This window comes from Osmia bicornis, chromosome 4 (assembly GCF_907164935.1).
Source record: "Osmia bicornis bicornis chromosome 4, iOsmBic2.1, whole genome shotgun sequence".
Taxonomy (NCBI): Eukaryota; Metazoa; Arthropoda; class Insecta; order Hymenoptera; family Megachilidae; genus Osmia; species Osmia bicornis.
Genome location: NC_060219.1, coordinates 6755411 through 6777060, shown reverse-complemented (window position 1 = coordinate 6777060; position 21650 = coordinate 6755411). Strand labels below are relative to the sequence as shown.

General features: G+C 37.1%; 3 protein-coding genes across 5 annotated transcripts in view; 1 reads left to right on the top strand and 2 right to left on the bottom strand.

The window, feature by feature from the left end:
• Positions 1 to 338: 338 nt before the first annotated feature.
• LOC114880828 (neither inactivation nor afterpotential protein G) lies at positions 339 to 4683 on the bottom strand. 2 transcript variants are annotated; one of them, XM_029197266.1, is made up of 9 exons: positions 4501 to 4683; positions 3800 to 4002; positions 2763 to 3122; positions 2143 to 2316; positions 1895 to 2048; positions 1706 to 1827; positions 1381 to 1564; positions 1078 to 1300; positions 339 to 523 (listed from the first exon to the last, which is right to left on the bottom strand). In XM_029197266.1, the coding sequence occupies exons 1-9, from the start codon at positions 4619 to 4621 to the stop codon at positions 391 to 393; spliced, it is 1674 nt and encodes a 557-aa protein (XP_029053099.1). In that variant the 5' UTR covers positions 4622 to 4683; the 3' UTR covers positions 339 to 390. The 2 variants fall into 2 exon arrangements, with proteins under 2 accessions (XP_029053099.1, XP_046141275.1); XM_046285319.1 differs by having other exon boundaries at positions 1098 to 1300.
• A 3619-nt stretch (positions 4684 to 8302) lies between these two features.
• On the top strand, positions 8303 to 9669 carry LOC114880780 (coiled-coil domain-containing protein 43). Its single transcript, XM_029197167.2, has 3 exons — positions 8303 to 8591; positions 8891 to 9279; positions 9343 to 9669. Exons 1-3 carry the CDS (start codon positions 8427 to 8429, stop codon positions 9413 to 9415), a joined length of 627 nt encoding a protein of 208 aa, XP_029053000.2. The 5' UTR covers positions 8303 to 8426; the 3' UTR covers positions 9416 to 9669.
• Positions 9670 to 15299: 5630 nt separating this feature from the next.
• Positions 15300 to 21650, bottom strand: part of LOC114881279 (probable serine/threonine-protein kinase dyrk2) — a 166576-nt gene continuing 160225 nt past the window's right edge. For both annotated transcript variants that reach the window (XM_029198022.2, XM_029198027.2), the window contains 8 exons: positions 21364 to 21505; positions 20566 to 20782; positions 19599 to 19697; positions 19095 to 19253; positions 18711 to 18849; positions 17958 to 18273; positions 17487 to 17616; positions 15300 to 17083 (listed from right to left, as the gene is read on the bottom strand). In XM_029198022.2, the coding sequence (XP_029053855.1) occupies positions 16591 to 17083; positions 17487 to 17616; positions 17958 to 18273; positions 18711 to 18849; positions 19095 to 19253; positions 19599 to 19697; positions 20566 to 20782; positions 21364 to 21505 (1695 nt within the window). In that variant the 3' untranslated portion in view covers positions 15300 to 16590. The remainder of the gene's footprint in view (positions 17084 to 17486; positions 17617 to 17957; positions 18274 to 18710; positions 18850 to 19094; positions 19254 to 19598; positions 19698 to 20565; positions 20783 to 21363; positions 21506 to 21650) is intronic.

Sequence of the window (21650 nt, the reverse complement as noted above, 5' to 3'; positions counted from 1 at the left end):
GAATACGAGAGAAATGAAATGGCAAAAGAAACGCGAAATTAGGATATTTTCTTTTTCTTTTTCACCGAGCGTGAACAACAGGGTGGCAGGGATTCGTGCTACACCGAGTTTGAGTGTAACTCACCCTCTTTTTTTTGTTTGTATAAAAATTAATCGAAATTTAATTAGACTATTAATAACTGTTCGATTACTGTAAAACAAGAAAACTTTACCATTAATTATAAATTACAAAAAATCTAGCCAGTTGTTATGTCTTCACCCTACCCTTTCATTTTTCTTCTTCAAAATATTGGTTTTTTAAAATAAATAATTAGGTTGATCAAATGAATGTGATGCACTTTTCAAAATTGTGTATTTGTATTTTATTTAAATTATGATTCATTCATTTTTCTAGCCTGTGCGACCAATGATCAAATCGCTCGCTCGTTCCGCCATGGCGATTAGAACGGAGTTTGGATTACCGGAAATGGGAGACGGTATCACGCTGGCATCTATTATTCTAAGTCCGTTTACGCCTCTCACACTGAAATAAAATAAAAATTTTCAAATTATAGAATTTACGATGATAGGGCTGTAGGAATAAAATATGAATGAAGAAAACTATATGTGCAGCACTGCATCCCTTATGGATGACCTGTCATTGACATTAACCCTTGGGCGGCGGACCACGGAGAGAGGCTCCAATTGTAATTTAATTTTATATTTCATATTATTTTCATTTTCTAAATTTTACACTGTTTCTCTAAAAATTATTCTTTTAATATATGAAACTTTTATTTAAAAATTATACATTTAACTTTAGATTAATTTCCTTGTATATATTTTTTTAAATTTGAGTAATATTTGACTCAGGCTCCGTTGAAGGGTTAATACTGTAAAGGAATTTCTTTTATTTTTTTATTACCAAAATTGCCCATTTTATATTGTCTTCTATCGACCATTGTTCTTTTCTAGTATTTCTATTATTTTATCCAATTTTTGCACCTCTGGCATTAATGTATATGTTTCGTAAATGTGAGTTTCGATTAACCCAGACTCCACTGTTCAAGAGTTAATGTCATTAGTTAAATAGTTTACCGTAGATTTTCATCAACAACCGAATGATCATCGACACCCATCTTGCAGGTGCCACCTACGTGATGACTCGAAAGGGCACCGACTCTCATTACACATTCAGAGTATTCAATGTCCCTGTAGTCCTGTGGCAAGTGTCGACATTCTTCTAGATCAGGGTAATGAACCTTCGCGCCATATTCACGGAATTGTTTCGTTTCGATCACTCGAATCGCAAAGTTTATCGCTGAAAAATGTACGCTCATCACGCGAATGTTAACTAAAGAAAGAAACCCACGCGAGATATTGAACCCACGGTTGGTTTACCTTCGTGGGTGCACAGAATGTCGTCGTAATGCTCAAGGTAGGCAGGATCGATCTTTGGTTGAATACGAATCTTGGTTGATCTCAATGTAACTGTGCCACGACTTTTTGGTTGTAAACAATACGTAAGGAAGAGGAAACCTTCTTGAGAGTTGTTCTTGTAGGATGGATAGAGCGATCTAAAAGGCTATACATTTGGCGAAATACAATTAGGTAATTGGAGGAACTCCTACGTTTAATTAGTAGCGAAATTACTTTTCAGAAAAATTATTTTTCATTTCTTATTAGTATTCTAATAATATTAAGTTTATTTATAATTAAATCATACCTCAGTTCTGTAATTAGATAAGGGCTTTAGCATCCTCTCATCGGTAGTGCCGAGTCCAAACAGCATCAGTCCACTGTTATTCACGCGACCGATCGCCATTATACCATTGGTTGCATACCATCCTTAAATAACAGAATGAATCACGATATTAACGCGAAAGAAGATCGATCGAGACGCTATTTTAATCACCTCTTCCAAAGATGAAGTAATTGAGCACTTCGGGAAGAGTTTGTAGCTTTACTAAAGTTATGCTCACTTTTGCCTCGAGATTAACGTACACCGGAAGCATAAAATGGTCGAACAGATTCTTACCCACTTCCGAAACATTGCTCACCACTGGTATCTAAAGAATATTCTTCTTAATTTACAAATTTACATATTGATTGAAGGACATTTTAAAGATTTATTTCTGAAGAAAACGACGAATGATCCATCACCTGAAATTTGTCAAGATCTTCGGCCGGTCCGATGCCCGAGAGTAAAAGTAATTGAGGAGTATTGATAGTACCGGCGCAAAGAATCACCTCTTTCCTAGCGAAGATCTTTCTCATCAATCCATCTTTGTAAATCACCTTGATCCCGTCCACGTTTAAGTTCTCTTTGAAAAGTATCTGGAAAATTATGGCTTCTTTGTTCAAGCATTTTATTCACGATTCTCGACGCTTCAGTGCATGGATGATGATTTATGAAAAAAGTATCTTTCGCATTTTGTTATCGTTCTGACGACATTTTATCTTCATTAATGAAATAAATTTATATTTTTGATTGCTACAAGAATATATAAAAAAATTTTCAAATAAAAGCTATGTAAAATAGTAGCGCGACTAGGGGGCTCGGAAAAATGAGTTGACATTTGATATTTTTTAAAATTTCAAAAAACGTTATCGCGAATAAATAAAAGTAGGTTTAATGTTATTATAATACTAATAAGGTGTGATAGAAAATTTTGTTAACCGCTCTATTAGGTAGTTATGTGCCACTGATAAAAACGCAGTGATTACTTAATTTGACTGTAAATATTTTCAGAGACAAACCATGAAGAAAATAAAAATCTCACTTTTGAAACCAACGTGTTCGTCAAGATATGCAAGTTTATTCTGTTCCAGGCATTTTGCAAGTGCGCGTCGAACGTGCTCCATCGTGATCCTCTTTTAGTCGTGTACAAGCCTCTTTGTAGAGTCACATTATTCAACTTCAGCGATTCTTCCGCCACGAGGAAAGCTTCCGCCAAATATTCTTTCTCCGGGCTGGACATTACGTTCATAATATCGGACACCTTTTTAAAGTACGGAAGTAAATCGGCGTGCGACCAACCCTTCGGCCAAGCTTTGTAGTCTTCTGACCTTCCGAAGGAGTGAACCAGGTGGTTCATCTGCCCGCTTCCGCCCAACCCTTTGCCTTGTGGCACTTTTTGTATCTGAGGTTCGATAAAAACCTTGTCGATCAACATATTCACTTTTAGAACGTTCATAAACAATTGTTGGCACAAAATGAAACGTAGGTTTATGAATCTCTTAACTTTCTTTTAACTTTTAAAGGACAATGGGCATTTTTATGTTTTCAGCTATATATGAACAAAAATGAGTAGTAGTTTATAATGCTGCTAATAATCACCTATGTACGAAAAAACTATATTGTACCTTATAAAGCACGGGGAAAGTACGTTATGAACAATTTTCTTTTTTAATATCTTTAGTCATCGTAATGAATTGTAAGAATAAATTGCTTGCTAAGAAAAGAGTCAGATATTATTTCTATTTATGTATTAAGAATTTATTTAAAAATATATATATTTTTACAAAAATAGCAATTACAAAATAATTTTGATTAAGTACAAAAGAAATAATAAGATATTTTACTTAGAAAAATTCAATATAAGCTGTTTTAATCAGTTAACAGTAACAAAAAACAAATACGTTTACAGCAAACACTCATGATTTTTTAACAGAGAACCGATTAAATAGTGTTTTCAAACTTAGAATTTCAGTCACGTAGGTGTCCGCTCATAGCCAAAAATGCCCATCGTCCTTTGACACTTTTTCCAGCTGGAATTAGAAATGAATTACAATAGTGTAAGGTATATTATTTCTTTACGTGATTCCAAAATCCTCTGGAGGAGAACATTTGAGGCTCCGTCGAGAAGGACCAATCTACTTCGGTCCCTTGCATGACCGGTGCCAGAATTGGGACACTCGAGACCCATCCAAAATATCCTCCAGCTTCGACCAACAGCACCGTAACGTTTAAAGCCTCGGAAAGTCTTAATGCCACCACGCAGCCAGCAGTTCCAGCACCAACTTAATAAACAAAGGGTATATTAAAATTGTTCTGCCTTCCACCGTTTCAATTATCACAGTACTGTTCGAGGCTTTCAGGATTAATCCATGCTTTATCAGAGGTCTGAGGGTGTATCAGAGCTTTAAAAGGTACATTAATACATTAAATGCCACGAGGATCACCGGTGACAGACGAACTGAGAGAAAATATTAAGTAACTCTAAAAAACGCATACACTCATTTTTACATCTTGAAATAAAATAATTGTTCGTTCAAAAATTGTAATAAATTAAATTGAAAGTAAACTGTCAATTTAAGTCACATTGCGTCAGTTAACTTTCAGAAGCCGATTTGCCAGACTGGCATCGATCATGTGAGGACAATCCGCATCGATCGAATTGTTAGATAGATCAAAAGATTAACCGATTTCGTTATGATCCACTTTCGTTTCATATCCGACGGCAGAACTCCCGCGGTATCGTAGCGACCGACACTTTCGAATGACGAGAATGAACGTACCGATTATATAATCGTAATGCGTGTTAGGGTGCTCGATAATGCTGAGCGGGCTGTTGAAATAACAATGGTATAGTAACGAGACGATTAACACCAGGCTCGAGAACAGCACGTAGTTCCACATCGCGTGTACGAGGGAACGATGAATTCGTAGAGCGTCGTATCGCGATCGGTATGGATGACAGAACTGCGAGAAACTGCCACGATCAGGGTGCACCGTAATTCCAATATATTCAATTAGTATCTCCGCTGGCAATCGATAGTCGTTTATACTTACAGAGATGAAAGACTGTCACAACAGAAACATGATGGTAAGAGAGAACACACGTGGATCATTTTTAATACTAAAAGAAGCAAACTTGTAAAATAACAAAATAACGTAATTGAAAATTTATTTACTTAGCTAGTATATTTATTAGGATAGATTTTGATTCTCATTCATTTTAAAGCATGTAAAACAACAAATTATGAATTTATATTATTGGGAATCGAAGGCGTTACATACACGTGACACTTTCAATTAGTGGATTAAATTGTTGTTCATAATAAAAAATAATTACGTTCGTTAGGTTATTTGACATGAAACAGACATACGTTGAATTAAAAAAGGGTTCATATATGTAACTTTGTAAGAAGCAGATATATTGCATTACATTTCTTATTCAGAATGCTTTGACATAACCCGCCAGGATATAAATCTATATTAAATAGTAAATTGAAAATGTAGAACAATATTTTTTTGTATAAGGCTTTATTTATGAATAAATCAGTTATAAATGCACCGATATTTCTCAATTTTAAAAAGACCACAACAGCGGCAAAATATCTATCGCCATCTACCGTCACTTGACTAAAAATGAGTTTTTTATTTTGTCGATAGAGGGCGTGAAAACTACAACGCAGTGACTACGGATACAGACTGGACATGCCTTCATTCTCCAGGGCTCAGGATTTTGGGGATCCCAGACACCCCCAGGTGAGTTTAGGTCTGCATGTACAGAGCACAGTCGGTATGACAGCCACAACTGCTACAGTAGTCTCCCTCTCATTAACATACATGAAGCTAGCCGGAAAGAATAATAAAATATGATTATTTTTAAGCAACTGTCATTATGCTGAAGATCTTTTATAATAAAATAACAAGATAAATAATTTCATATATTTTTATATATTATATTATTTATAAATATTGTAAACCGAGTTCCTTTTCTTTCTCTTATTCTTCCCGGCTAGCTTCATGTAGGTAGCTATTTGCTGTAATTATCTTCTTAGCTAATTGAATAAATTCCTTAGGAGGTCGAACGTGTTGATTTTATATTACTTCCGTCTGTACCCTTTATATCTCTGATTCCACTATATCTCTGCACCCTTATATCACTGTATTCGTTACATCCCAGCAACCATTACATCTCAGTATTCCTAACATCTCTGCATCCCTTACATCTCTGCATTCTTTTCATCCCTACATTCCTTACATCGCTTCATCCCTTATATCCCGACATTCCTTACATCTCTGCATCCCTTACATCTCTGCATTCTTTTCATCCCTACATTCCTTACATCGCTTCATCCCTTATATCCCGACATTCCTTACATCTCTGCATCCCTTATATCTCTGCTTCCCTTATATTCCTGCATTCTTCACATCTCTACATCCCTTGCATCTCTGCATTCCTCATATTCCTGCCTTCTTTATATCCCAACATCCCTTATATCCCTGCATCCCTTACATCATTGTATCACTTATATTCCTGTATTCCGTACATCTCAGCTGAAATTGAGTTGAAATTTTTGCGGCTATAAGGCCTGCGATTTTATACAAATTTAGTTCCTTTTTCCGCCACCAGGTGGCGCTGATCCGACATCGAAATTTTAGTTCACATTTTTGCCGCCGGAGGGCCAGAAATGGTGCCATGTTTAGTTCCTTTTTCCGAAACCAGATGGCGCTGATTCAGCGTCGAGAATTTAGTTCACATTTTTGCCGCTAGAGGGCCAAAATTTGGTCATGATTTAGTTCCTTTTTCCGAAACCAGATGGCGCTGATTCAGCGTCGAGAATTTAGTTCACATTTTTGCCGCTAGAGGGCCAAAATTTTGGCATGATTTAGTTCCTTTTTCCGAAACCAGATGGCGCTGATTCGACATCGAGAATTTAGTTCGCATTTTTGCCGCTAGAGGGCCAAAATTTTGGCATGATTTAGTTCCTTTTTCCGAAACCAGATGGCGCTGATTCGACATCGAGGATTTAGTTCACATTTTTGCCGCTAGGGGGCGCTGTTTTTTGGTGTTTTTTTTCGAAATTTCGCGAAATTAGTAACTAACTTACCTTTACTTACCTTTACTTACCTTTACTCGAAGTAGTCTTTGTAATATATTTATTATAAGGGATGCAGAGATGAAAGGAATGTAGGGATGAAAAGAGTGTAGGGATGAAAACAATGTAGGGATGGAAAGAATGTAGGGATGATAATAATGTAGGGATTTAAGGGATAAAGAGATGTAAGGAATGTAGGGATAAACAAAATAGAGGGACGAAAGGAATATAGGGATGAAAAGAATGCAGGGATGTAAGGGATGCAGAGATGTAACGGAACGAGGGATGTAAAGGTATCCCGTAGGGGTCCGAGGCTGGGGCCCCGGTCTCCACTGCACCCGGGCCGAGGAGTGCCGGCATCGGGTGTGGTCCCCGATGTCGGTTGAGTTTGGCACATGGCGGAGGGTCAAAGCACCCTCCCTATCGCTCTAGTGTAGGCCACCGTGGTGGTTTTAGTGGGTAAAAATCCCACACTACCTCCAGCCCCTCCCCAGGGGGGCTGAAGGTGTCTTTCTGAAGATTTCCACCACGTTAAAATAAAAAAAAAAAAAATTGTATTTAAGAGTTGCAGGAATGTAAGGAATGCAGGGATGTAAGGAATGCATGGATGTAAGGGATACTGGGATGGCCTTGGCCTAAAATGAGATACAATTATATAAATAACTGGAAGAAATAAAATAAATGGGGTCCTCGGTTGAAACCCAAAAGAGGGATATAATCATAAATGTTATTCCCCTTCGATGAGCTTATTTAATAAGCAAAAAAAAAATATAAATGAAGTAAATTAAATCAACTTTGGAAAAAAATTATACTGGTTGTGCGCTCGTCATACTGACCTGATATTATCCAGGGGTGTTGGGTACCCCGCTGCGGCAATAATGCCCTCTGCGTACCGACCTGATATCATATTGGGGTATTAAGGACCCTGAAACGCCGGTGACTATCTTTACATACCAATAATATAGCATCCGGGGTGCCAGAGACCCAGAAGCACCTGTGACACTCTTTGCTTACCGACACTACGGCATTCGGGGTATCTGAGACCCCGAGGTATGTGCCGGTGACGCTGCATACTGATATTATGCCACTGGGGTGTCAGCGACCCCGAAGCAAATAGCGAAATATAAGACCTAAAAACGAACAAATCGTGAAACTCACATGTTCGAGGTAGTTATGGGTACGACCGGATCTGTAGCGCATGCGCACTACAATTATTTATTATAAAACAAACTTGTAAATAATTAAGAAATTATTTACTCACAAACAATGAAAATGATATATATGTGTAAATCACAAACGATTTTCAATCAATTACAGTTATCAGTTATCACAAAATCTGTTTATTATAAAGAATTACTAAAAAGTTTCGACTCACATCATGATTGAAATAAAATTGCTAATTACAAAAGAACTAATTTCTCACAAACGTTAAAAATGGACTCACAATCAATCACAAACGATTTACAAACGAAATATCCTAGGATAAAACAGATGGCGTTTATTCGCAAGTCACAAATTCGAAACCGCTTGAAAACAAAGGCATGTCTAGTCTTGTTGGATCTGTAGTCACTGGCGACTGACAGTTCCGAAGAATCGGAAACGTGAAAAAGCCGAACATGGCGGTAGTGACAAATTCGTTTGATATTTGGCTCAGTAAGAAATTACAGGCTTTAAATACTGACGAAGGTGTTTTTGGATCGTACATCAAGGGAATTTTAGAGGGTGATGAAACGGAGGATGAGAAGACCGAAGCCCTTGAAAGCATACTCTCGGGCATAACGGTGAGGAGCACACGGATTGTGAGGTTAGAATATGCTTGCTATTCGTAGCCGAACTCTATCAGCCGGTCAAAAATAACAACTATGCTATTATTATTATTTTCTATCGATGATTCGCATGTGTCTCTTTAAATTCGATAAGTCTTACATTTCGTTTTTATGTCTATATGCTTAAATGTTGTCGACAACTTCGTTATATCCCTTTAACATCTTAATAATTCGAGGATGTCCCGTAATATGTACTCTGAACGAATGACACCTTCTGTTCGAAAGTTAAAATGTTTCATTTCGTCGGTTTCTAGGACGAGAGCATCAGCAAACATGTAGCAGAGATTTTAAGCGCTTGGACCAAGTGGCTACCTGTTGAAGATGTTGCTGCTTCAAAAGTACCAGTTGAAGATGTGGATGTCAGACTGGCACGAATGCTGGAGTCCCAGTCTCTTCCAACCACAACACAAAAAAGTTACACAGAAGAAGAAAAAAAGATAAGAGAGGCCATTCTTGCTCAGTACAGTCAAATGTCAGATGAGGAACACAGCGAAGGGGAGGGAGAGGATGAGGGTGCCAGTGGAGGAGACTGTGGAATTGAAAAGAACACAAATGTTGCTGCCATAATACAGCAAGAAAAGGAGAGAAGGGAGAAAGCTAAACAAGATAGTCAAAAAAAAAAGGAGAAAGACAAAGAAGATAGGTATGAGTTGACTCATAAATTGTTAACATATATGTCACTAATTATATCTATTTTTCTATTCAGGGAGAAACAGAAACAATTAAAAGAAGAGAAGAAGGAAAAACGGAAAACACAGAAAGGAGAAAGAAGAAGGTAGCATTGGGATAGTGGAATTCTAATGTTTACCTCGAAATTTCAATTAATCAGATGCAAATTAGCATTATACATATATGTCTGTGTTTATTCTTGTGCATGCGGAAATCATCGCCTATTTAAATCGTTTACTAATTTTCTTCTAGAAATACGTGTCTGTAAAAGAGCTGTTCTAAAAGAACATAATTGAAGGCAAAATGTCAAATGTATGTATGCTGTTGAGCAGTGTTAATTATATATATGTTGTATGTAACATTACATCCTGTGCCTTCTATCAATTGGAAATCTCTGTGAAAGATAGTAATCTTCACCTAAAACAATATTCTATTTATTCTTTTCTACGCTTCTCTTAACATCACAATTTATTAGCCATCGTTTCGTGTGTATTTAAGACGTAATCATGCAAATAATTCTGTTTTTTAATTTTATTTATGTAATTCGAATAATGTTGAAATAATATATAGATGTAAAACGGTGATAAAATCTGAATACAGATAAGTAATTTGTACTTATTTCTACGTTCAGTGTTTTCTTTTTAACATGTATTTAATATGAATAATCTAAATAAATCATTTAAATATTTACAAATTTTTTACAAATTATTTTAATACCTTCATTGCGCAAACAACCGGAAGTCGCACAGCCTCACACGCCAGACGCATCGATTTTTTTCTCTTTTTTGGACGCTTATATTACTGAACAAGTTAGAAAAAATCAGCATAAGACCGAAAAATTATTAGAATAATTATTTGATAAACTTATATTTTGAGAAGATCGCCTAGAATGAAGTATTTTTAAAATTCGATCACTGCGCCATCTATACAAAAACGGCGGAAACTACTCAATAAATTATCGACTGAACTTCCAACAGTCGGTAATCGACCTGTCGGCAGTCGGTAAGGTAACGAATAGTTTGCGCCGCTTTTATATAGATGACGCAATTGCTGATGGCTTGGGGTGTTAGGGACCCCGAAGTACCGGTGACACTCTTCGCATACCGACATTATAGCACGAGGGGTGTCAGAGACCCTAAAGCTAAAATGTGCGATCCATAGACCTTTTATAGAAAAATTGAAACCTCTGTAACTTTCGACTCCGACCACAATGCGCACTACATTGAACCTTCCTCTTTCAAATGAATCCACTCCCAGCTCAAAATCTTCTTATATAAGGACGAGAACTGTATTCCCGTAAACCCTTTTTAGGCCCACTTTAACCGGTAATGTCACCTCACTGCATTACCCGTGTCAACCCCGTCAAGTGTATCCTGAATATGTAGTATTTTATGAGTAATTGAACAGAAGAATAATTAAGACATTGCTCTTGTATTTGTATTTTTTATTAGTATATATTTACACACAAGATACCGTGTCGAAACCGAGTCATCTTGGTATTGCATTAATAATGAAAGACAAACGCAGTAAGATAAAAACAAACGAACAAATGATACAAAAGATGATGATGCTTCAGTATCGTATCATTACATATACTAATGTCATTATTATAATCATTTATTATTAGCAATTCTTTTCTTCGTTAACTATAATTAAGTTGGGCAGAAATTGACGAACTCGCATTTACACACGATGTAACAAGATCTTCCCCGATGTTCAACGCCGAGTTACAAATAACCATTTATCAATTCCTGCTCTCTCTCTCTCTCATTTTCACACTCTCTCTCTTTCTCTTCCATATTTCATCTATTATTTCTCTGTTAATATCCTTTCCCCCTCCCGCCACAATCTTATAATGTATTTCGTTTTGGCGAAGCTCATTGTTACACGTCGAATAAAAATTCTTGCAGACGTTCATTCAACATAACCAGCACGAACATGTCTCTAAACAAGAAATCACGATTAGAATTTACCTCTAACAATCTTTGTATCTCAAACATGCGAAAAACTGTGTTGTTACCAAAGATATATTTATTATTACATTTTGTACATGCTTCCATTAAAAGGGATACGACATACATTAACGACGTGAAATCTAATAAAGTGAATTCGACGACGAATAGAACGTATAACGAAGAGAAATTTACACAAATCTTTTTTACGAGTTTGTGAGTTTGTCGATCGATTAAACAGCGTACGTAATTTTACATATTAAACAGAGATCTTTTACGTAAGAAGACGACACTTTGTGCTCGAACTCGTGCCCCTACGGACGCTGCTTAACTAGAGGATTCACTTTTTTTTGTCTTTTTCATAATATGCTAACACAAAAATTGTTATTCGTGATTGTCCTATTGAATTACACTAAGAACGATCAATCGTCACAATTTTATAGATCGATCGGTTGTTGAGGATCAATCTTGTGTCGAGAAGGGAGGGGGAGAAGGGACGGTCGTGACGGTGGCAACGATACCACCATATACGCACAATTACTATCTAATTGAATTCAATAGATCTAATCACGTCGTTAACTCGATAATTAGTTACACGCTGTCCTAACAGATATACGCTAAGAGCATTCCACGCTGAAGCCTGAAAGAGAGTCTCTTCCATTTTTTTTCCTTTTCGTTTCGTAAAGTTTAGACCTTTTAGACCATCCCCCTTTCATTGTTATATATGTATGTTATCGGACTAGAAAGCGACTGTCGTTTCCGTCCGCGTCTATTTTGGCTTTGTTCGAACCAAAAAAGAAATTCGGACCGCGACGGCGATGATTCTTTCTCAATCCAATCGAATTTGATACAACAAGCTTTCGTTTCGTGGATGCATCGTCTAATTTATTCAACCTTAAACATTTCTTTGTCTCTTTCATCGTATTATTTTTTTTTTTTTGTGTGTTTCTTTTCTTTTTAGAAAGTATACTTCAATATTTCGTATTTAGGCGCCTCGTGTCACGTGACGCACGCGCATGCGTAAACGGCCGCGCGGCGCACGCGCGACATATTCGAAACGCGTCAGTTTACGTAGATCAGTCGATCCTAACGCACGTAATTTGATCCCACTGTATACAATATAGTGAACACAACTAAAATTCAACGACTGTACAATTGGCGTGAACTACTGATACGTAGAAAAAAATGCGACGACGATATTATAGTACATTTCTTTTTTTTTTTTCTTCTTTTCTTTTCACGTATTGACGATTCTTCGCGCCAAATACTTTCAGTCGATTCAATTGAATCGTTCAATACAATACAAATGACGCGAAGCGTATATTCCTGATTCGATGATCTATAATTGTCATTTCCCTTAACACAGTTAATTCTAAACTTCTGATCGATGAACGCACTATTTTATACGGAATACCGGCAGTAATAGCACGTAATTCTATTTACGTCCAATCGTAGAACTGGATCATTAAGACGATTAATAAGTCACATGAGAGAAATTTCTTTCTTCGCGTCGCATTTTTTAATTTTTTTTATTTATTATTTATTTCTTGCGAGCAATTCAATTGACACGACTGCAGGCCCGTGAATGGTATCAGGGTTTAATCGGGGAGGGTAAGGTAAAAGGGAGCAGAGGCTCCACGTATCGGAGCTACGTTGTTCAAACGGTCTTTTCTATTTTATTTCTAAATGGATATCCTATGTTTAACTCGTTTTGTCGCTTCCGCGTGGGTTTCTTAACACGTAAAATCGTATATGTATATATGTATATGCAGTAACGTAACCCATTCACTCTAGAGTCTAGACACATTCACGCCGAACACGTTTCTCCTCTTGTTCCTTCTTTATTCTTCGTTTCACGTTCGCTTTCGCGCACTCATGCATACAGACGCGCACACGCCTTGTTAATGTTAGTTATTATACACAATTTGATATTTCTTGTTCACTATAAACCTGTGTATGTGTGTGTGTGTCTGTGTGTTTCTTGCCTTAAATACTACGCTTGTTAAATGTCGGACTCATCGCTCTGACTACAGATGAATAAAGTGCTTCCGTGGGCAGCTCTTTCTCTCTTTCTCTCGTGCCGATAACGCCTGTGAATTTACGAAACCGCTCGTTACGCGTTCTGATCGATCAATTTCATTCTACGCGATTCATAAACCTGTGAAAAATTCAAGAAAAAGGGGAAAAGATTCGTGAGTACGTGTTCCGTCTTTCTGCCGGACAAGATATTGAAAGAAAGAAAGAAAAATTAATCAAACATCTTTGATAGGAAGACGTAAAAGTTTCTACAAAGTAAAAGATAAAACTTGGAATATTAAAATATTCAAACATTTAAAAAAATGGTGTTTCTTTCAATACCTCGTGTTCTATATTAATTAACGGTATTTGTCCCTGGCATTATGTAAGTTGTCTTCTTATCTTATCTTTAAATTTCTCTACAAAGTCGCATTTTCTCGCAAAAACTCATAATTACTGCGGTAAAGGGACAAAAGGAACATGCAAAATTATTAAGGAACATTAAATAATTATCTTTAATAAAACAAATGAAGCTGTTTCATCGTAGAACGAATAGAACATGCAAAACGGATGTCATGCATATCATCGAAAGGTGATCCTAACACGGAGTATTTAAACGTAATGAAACCTTAAAGTCGACGATTTAATTTATTTCAGTCTTGTCGCGTGATTTCTTCATTTTCATTGTCACGCATTTACGCGTTAAAAGCATGCATTGAAAGCTTTGAGGACTTAAGCATTTTTTATGGTTATTTAACCCATTTTCGGAGGTGTCTATTATACGATAATCTAGTGTGGCTTGTATCATAAAATGTAATTTCGAATAAGAAAAAGGGTTAAATCTATTGAAGGTTCACTGATTAAATGCTCGAAGACAACTTACGAGATCGCCTATCGTATTTAAAAAAGTGATTATGACCGATCGAAATGCAAATAAGAAAAGAACATAACAAATGAATGAATTCGATGAGAACAATGTACAAATATTCTACGATATTTACGATAACTACGAGCTGGAGTATTTTTCATTAAATTGATCTTTCATCGTGATCTCTGAACACTGAGAGCGGATATTCTTTGCTTGCGCGTGTATTCGTTTGCAATATGATGTGTATGTTATACGCCACATTGAACGTTCCTTTCAAATCCTTCGCATAATTCTACCAAATAATGCTCGATTTTAACTGAATCTAATCGTTCAAATTGGTGTTCGAGAATTGGGTAATTTCTGACAGATGTAATGTACAGCAAGATATAATATTTTGATTAAAATAATTAATTATTGAAAGCGTTATGCAAAGGATAACAGGGAACTTTCAAACGACTGGCAAATTCTAAGAATACAATAATGTAACACATTTTCCACAAAAAATACAGGTAAAAATGAAGAAAGAAAGAAGAAAGCGATTACGTGCTGTTAAACTCTTAGATTTCGAGAGTTTACTCAAAAACCTGTACAAAATCGAGCAAAGTAGGTTTCTCTGTGAAAAATGACGATATACAGGAAGCAGGAATTCTCAAAATCCTAATTTTCACTATATTTTGGCAATTTGTAACTATTAAATATTGTAGAATTTAGAATATAAGTGAAAACTCAAACTCAATTCAAATTTTCCTGCGCAAATTAATTGGTGGTACGCCAAAGACCTACACATATGGAACTCCCTCCCCTAAGGGTAGAAGCGGAAGTCTGGGAACGAGTAGCCTGTGGCGTGGGACAGGAACCTCGAAAACCCGGAACCCCAGGAAACCTATGGGGGTGGTGGGAAAGTCGGGGAAGTCTATCAAGGAGAGAATATCACCAATTTCTCTAGAGAAGCCTACTATGCTCGATACTGTACATTTCTAATAATAACTCTAATAATAATAATGATAATAATAACGTTATCTCTCTTGTGTTATTACTCATCGAATAATTTCGTTAATATCGTAATTATAATCTTGCAGTAATAGCGAGAGCGATAATCAATATTAAGAAAAAAAAATATAATAATAATGATTAATAGTAATGAAAAAAGAAAAACCATTGATATAGCGATCGTTTACTTCTTAATATCAGAGATCTACATAAGACAGTGGTAGATTAATATCACAATAAGACTACTCAGGCCTCGCGAAACTAGGGCACGCTTCGTCTCGGAGTTTCTTCCGTCACTCCGTCGTCGTTTTGCCTTGACGTTTCATTTATTAAATCGTACGACCCTGTTGCCACGGGGTTTTCAAACGACTTCAGATTCTCTCTCTCTCTCTCTTTCTTTCTCTCTCACTCTCACGCTCTCTCTCGCTCTCTCTCTCTCTCTTGTATCGACGTGATCGCAAATTCGATGCTGACTCGATTAGGAATCGTATCGCGTGGGAATCTCGTTGTTAAAAACACATTCATCCTCTCGCTACCCCTCGTACACTTTAATATAAGTAATCGTAATGTAATTTGCGCTAGTCAATTTGCGAATCGAACTTTTGACACGTGTTGTTACTTATGTGTCCCGTTTATCGTTAACAAGACAAACAATCCTATTTTTTTTTCTCTCTTTAGATCTCGTACGATTCGCAAAACGCATATATCTAGTAAGAATCTTGCTATACTCGGAGATTAAGGGACGAATGTCGTGGTGCGAGGGGAACGAAACTCTACGTTATTTCCGATCGACTCTCTACAGATTGGTGCACACACGTCGTTTTACGATTACCTGAGTGATATATACCATCGGAGCCGAGACGCTAAAATCGTTATCTTTGCGTGTAGGTGTGTAGCTGTGTGCTCGGCTAACGAACGAAACGACCGCGTTTCTACTATATAACCATGCTCTCGTTGTTCACGGCACGCGCCTCCCGTTCATCACATTATTTTGGCCTCAAATAAGCTCGGCGCATGCTGAGACTAGCAAAACAATTCTGCCTAGCCTTTTGGCGTCGAAAACGATCGGGCCCGATCCAGCCAGCCAATTCTACATGCTTTTTGATACATATATATATATATATAATTGTATTCTCAAATGTTCTCGAATTCTTCGTGACCGGACACGCTTCCTCAATCGATGAAATATCCAAAGAAGAATGGTCATCGTCGTCAACGTGTACGCATTTAATAAATCTCCACCTTTCTATTGGTCTTAGCCTCACGGTGAACCGTGTATTGTTTTGTTTTTTTTTTTTTTAGTTTTAGTTTACTTTTTTTTTTTATTGTCGTGACCAAATCAACCTTTCATAGTTTCTTCGTTTCCGCGTGGCCGGTGTACGTGAAAGAGCGAAATGTTCGATCGCGACACGGTACGCGCGACAGAAAGCATCTAGAAATGGCTAGCGCAGACCCGATTTCACAATATCGGCGGTAAAAACGTACCGGAATCGTCGAGATTCGGGTCCAGACTCGCGACGATATCGCCGGTCGAAGCGTGTCTCGAGGAGGTAGTCGTCTGGGTGCTGCTCGCTAAAGCGTGGCTACTCGCGCTCCCGTTCAGCTTGCTCTTCACCACGAGCCCGCTATTGTCGGTGTTCTCGGTTGTGCTGATCCTCTGCACGTATTTCCGTCCTTTGTACAGACGGTACATCGTGTAAGGAGGATCCTCTACCGTGGTCGCTCGTTGTCGGGGCGCGCTAACGGTCACGCTGATCGTCTGAGCGTGTGCCGATTGCGACGTTGTCTCCAGGCTCGTGTTAGCGTTCGTGTTCGCGTTAGTGTTCGCGTTCGTATTCACCGTCGAGGTAGCCAACGTCGAGGACGAGGAACTACTCACGTGAGAGGAAGACGAGTTCAACCACTCGTGACGCATCGCCTCGTCGGGGGTCATACGCTTCTTTGGATCCCACCTGAGGACAGACGAACCGTTCGCTTTACGTTAAGAAATCAAATCAAAGAGATATCTTACATCGATTCCAGTGGCGACTCGTAGCTAAAATTAGTGGGGGTGCTGCTTTAGAAAATGTTTAGCCTTTGTTTTAAAAAAGCCGGCACTGCGGGAGCGATATCCTATGGAGCAGCTTCCTATGTGCGCATGCGTACACAGTCAAACACCATAAAGATTTTTCTATCTTTTTCATAAACTGAGGGATGGCTACTGACATTAAGCTTAAGGATTATATATAGTACAAGTATAAAGAAAGAATTAAAGAAAAAAGGACTCATTATATTAAATGTTATCGATAATATCAAGTGGAAATAGGGGGTGCTGCGAGCCGCCACTGATCGATTCGTTCGAATAATGAAACTTACTCGAGGCATCTGCTGACAAAATCCACGAAAAGGGTGTCGGTGCAACGAAGAGCCATCGCGAGGTTTTTGCTACCTACCCACCTCTTCTTGCCTTTGCTGTTTGACGTACATCGAGGATTTCCCTTCGGATCTGAAACAATAATATCGTGTTATTTATTTTCAGATAACAGATTGTCATCCGGATGACGTTTGTAAGGATTAAGCCAGGACCGAAATAAGATTTCTGGTTATCTGCGGTTATAGAACTTTCGAGATCCCCCTTTGTTGATAAACTTGGTTCAAAAATTGAGATTTATTCTATGTAAAATTAAACAACAATCGATCGTAAAAAAGAAACGCAACAGTAAAAGAAGATTTCATTTAATATCTTTTAATATAATAAATGGAGGATTTACAAAGGGCCTGGGGCTATAGCTCTCCTTAGACCTCACCTTAATCTGCCACTCGGTTAAGCGAATTGTCTGAACTTACCGAAGAAAAGCCTGCGACGAGAGGCGTGATTAATAATGTGTTCTGGTGGAAGACCAAGAACCTCCATGATACAGGCGAGTTGTTCGATCTCATCCTCGCCCGGGAACAATGGGCAACCGGTGTAAAGTTCGGCTAGGATACATCCCAAACTCCACATGTCGATCGGTGTGCCGTATGGAAGGCCCAGAATCACTTCTGGACTTCGGTAAAACCTGGATTGAAGGTAAGTATATACACGTTGGTGGCTGTAACACGAGGATCCGAAGTCTATGACCTTAATCGAGCTGCTACCCCGTTGCTTCAGAAGCACGTTCTCCTGTAACCGAACAACGCTGGATCAGGAAACTACATTAAGGCACCAGCCCTCGCCTATTAACTCCCCGCATTCTTCGTTACTTTACATCGCGTCTATTTACTTCGTTTACGCGTTGCTTTATTAACGCGCGGGTCACCGTACTTATTGAAGGGACAACTTTCGTTTAACGAACAAGGATACTTGCTTTCAACGTTGGAATTAAGCGAAGAAAGCGAAACAAGCAGTTTATTATAACTTCGAAGTAATTTTTTTCTTTTTTTTTTTTTAATTATGTGAGAGAAATAAGAGAAATTGTAAAATACGATTCATAAAGTAATCAGTACCCATAGATAAGATTGTAACAGTGATAAGTATTAAAGCCGAACGATGAAGATTTCGAAGAACATAATTTTATTCAATTCGAATTGGAAATTAATTAACGAGATGCGAGTACGTACAGGTTTTAAATCGCAATGGATTATCTTCTCTCGATAAAGCAGTCTCAGGCAGCTAATTAGCGAGTTGGCGAATCTTCTTATTAGGCTGAGGCTAAATCCCTTATAGTTATTCTTTTTGATTAGCTCGTACAAATTCAAACTGAAAAAATAAATAGACACAGTGATAAATATTTGTGTATACGTCCTTTCTGCGTGTTTACAAAGATACAAATCTATTACGATAAGATATAAAATGAATACTCTAAAAACTTTACAATTGTAGTATTAATTCATATGTATCTAATCACTTTTTATAATACATAATTATAGATTTCTATGTTATCTGAATATTAATCCAAACAAGAACAAAAAGAAAAAAATATTTCCAAAGTAGATTTAATGTACCTCATTAACTCAAAAGTGATGCACAAGTGGTTCCTGAAGTAGAAATATTCTAGCATGTGTATCACATTGTGCGACGCGTTCGCGTCCAAGTCTTTCTTCCTGAGATGTTCCAAGATTTCCACTTCGACGAGAGCCTGATGATGGAATCTCTTTTTGTTCCTGAAACAACGAAATAATACGTCAGTTTGACACATTACTCGAAAATTCAGGTCGGGCTGGGAGCAGGAATTTTTCAAACTCGGGTGGACTCTAAAAAGTTTGTTTAGTACATAAATTTGTTTGGGTACCAGTGATTTCGGGAGTTTCGTGTCTCGAGCCGAGTTCAGGTACTAAACCAACTTGGTATTCAACTGTCAAAATTACGGGTACCCGAATAAATTTATGTGCTTGACCAACAGTCGGGGTCTCACCCAACTCGACCCGATTCGATCCAAGGCTCGGGTATTCAAATTTTTGTAGTAATATTTAATAACTCAAGTATTGTGAAAATGTGCATTTACTAACCTGATGATCTTAATGGCAATGTAATGACCCGTCTTGTGATCCCACGCTCTAATTACTTGTCCAAAGCTTCCCTTTCCAATCACCTCCAATATCTCGTATCTGATTAAATAATGTACAAAAATTTATTTTCTCTTTTATTACAATCCTAGTTGATTTATAACGTAGAAAAAGAATGCGGCGTGTCAGAGATAAGATGCGCTTTACTTTTCGTGATAACGAGTCACACAATTCACATTAAAGTTTGTTAGAAGTTGTTGAAAATTTTGAAATCTGTTTATTAAATGAAAAAAATTGAAGTATCAGTTTGATTTTTTTGATAAAAATGATCAAACAGGAAGTGTTATAATTGAATGTATACAGAAGTATAGCTTCTACGTGAAAGCTTTTGATCGTTTTGCTCGCGGAACGTTCTAATCTTGTAAACAAGATTTTTGCGATCAATATATTCCGTTTCGATACAAATTTAATAATTGCTTTCCGATACTTCACTTCCGACTAAAAGCAAGTTTTCAAACGAAGCAAACACAATTAAAGTGCGATATTATATTTATCCGTCAAAGCGAAGAATTTGAAAAATTCTTTGAAAGCTGAAATTCACTACTTTAATTGCATTCTTTTACATTTTTCAAATAATTTTATATCATAAGACATAAAATTATATTAACTTATTAAATTATAAAATTAATTTATAAAATTGGAAAATTTATAATGCCTTATAATTTCTGCAAGTATTAAGTGGTTAAACAATATTTTATTTCAACATCTTCTGGAGTATATGAATGAATTTTTTTATTCAGTTGAATGGATACGGCTATTAAATCTTATGATTTGTAATTACGGATAAATAGCGACTGTATCGGGAAAAACCGTGAAATCGATGCGAGTTAATGTTCATTGGGTGTCGGCAATTAAATGGAAAGTTCTGAAAGAGAGAAAACCAGAAGGAAAAAGAGGGAAAGGTACGCACCTGTACGAGATGTGATCGTGGAGGACCTTGTTGTAACTACCGTTTTCGTCGTCGTATCCACCGTTTTGCGATGACCCTTCCTCGCCGTGAATTTTATGAGCTGATAAACCAAGATACCAAATCTCCGAGTACTTCTCGATTTCGGCACGTTCGAATTCTGTGAGCCTCGAACCGTAATATTTGAGGGCCTCCTGAGATGTCATTGGCAATCTCCCAGCTGCATTTTGCAAAATAACTTTGCGTTCAAATATGCACGACAAGAACACATCGGTTTGATGATCGATGTCGTGTATTTTTGACTCCAATATTTGGAATTTTTTTTATTATAGTCATCTAAATTGAATTTTTACAATACTATTCCAGGATCGGATTAAGATTTTTGGGGCTAGGGGCTGTCCAATTTTCGAAGAAAGATGCTTCGTTAATTGACAAAGGTTTAAAAATTGAAATTTATTCCAAAATCACAGAGAAAAATAATAACAATAAAAAGAAATGACGGTAATTAATTTTTGACGTAGTAAATGAAAGGCTTAGAAGAGGGTTCCTTAGAAAATGGGGCCCGAGGCTGCAGCCCCCCTTAGACTTCCTGTCAATCCGATGCTGTGCTATTCTTTTTTTGGTAATTTTGAAATATACAGAATCGAAAGCTATGTAATATAAATCTATTATATCGAAATTCTTATTGTAAAGAATTAAGGACTTCTATGAAATGTACTGTCGTCAAATACTAAAATACCTATGAAATATAGAAATTGTGAGAAAAACAAAATCTCCAAAAAAATATGAAATTACACGTACGATACACGTCATGAGATGTGGCATTAATGGACTCGTGTATCGGCATGTTGTTATGGATATTGTTGGCTGAAGAATTGTTCGTATTATTGTTGTCCGATTTCTCCACTCGCGTCGGTTTGGGGTGAAAGAATGACAGTAATTTCTGCAACAAAAAATTAACACAAAATTTTTACAATAATCCATAATACAATAGATTTTCATTTTTTCCTCTTAAATTACATAAAGAGAAAAAAAGATTCGTTTCAATGGTTCGATGTTAAAATGAAAAATAGGTCAAGGATAACCTT

Excerpts from the sequence above, each read along its gene's own strand:
- LOC114880828 (XM_029197266.1), bottom strand. The coding sequence starts at position 4,621 with ATGTGGAACTACGTGCTGTTCTCGAGCCTGGTGTTAATCGTCTCGTTA. Across the intron at positions 4,003-4,500 it reads GCATTACGATTATATAATCG|TTGGTGCTGGAACTGCTGGC; the intron begins GTACGTTCATTC and ends TTGTTTATTAAG. Across the intron at positions 1,828-1,894 it reads TTACTTCATCTTTGGAAGAG|GATGGTATGCAACCAATGGT; the intron begins GTGATTAAAATA and ends CTGTTATTTAAG.
- LOC114880780 (XM_029197167.2), top strand. The coding sequence starts at position 8,427 with ATGGCGGTAGTGACAAATTCGTTTGATATTTGGCTCAGTAAGAAATTA. Across the intron at positions 8,592-8,890 it reads GCATACTCTCGGGCATAACG|GACGAGAGCATCAGCAAACA; the intron begins GTGAGGAGCACA and ends GTCGGTTTCTAG. Across the intron at positions 9,280-9,342 it reads GAGAAAGACAAAGAAGATAG|GGAGAAACAGAAACAATTAA; the intron begins GTATGAGTTGAC and ends TTTTCTATTCAG.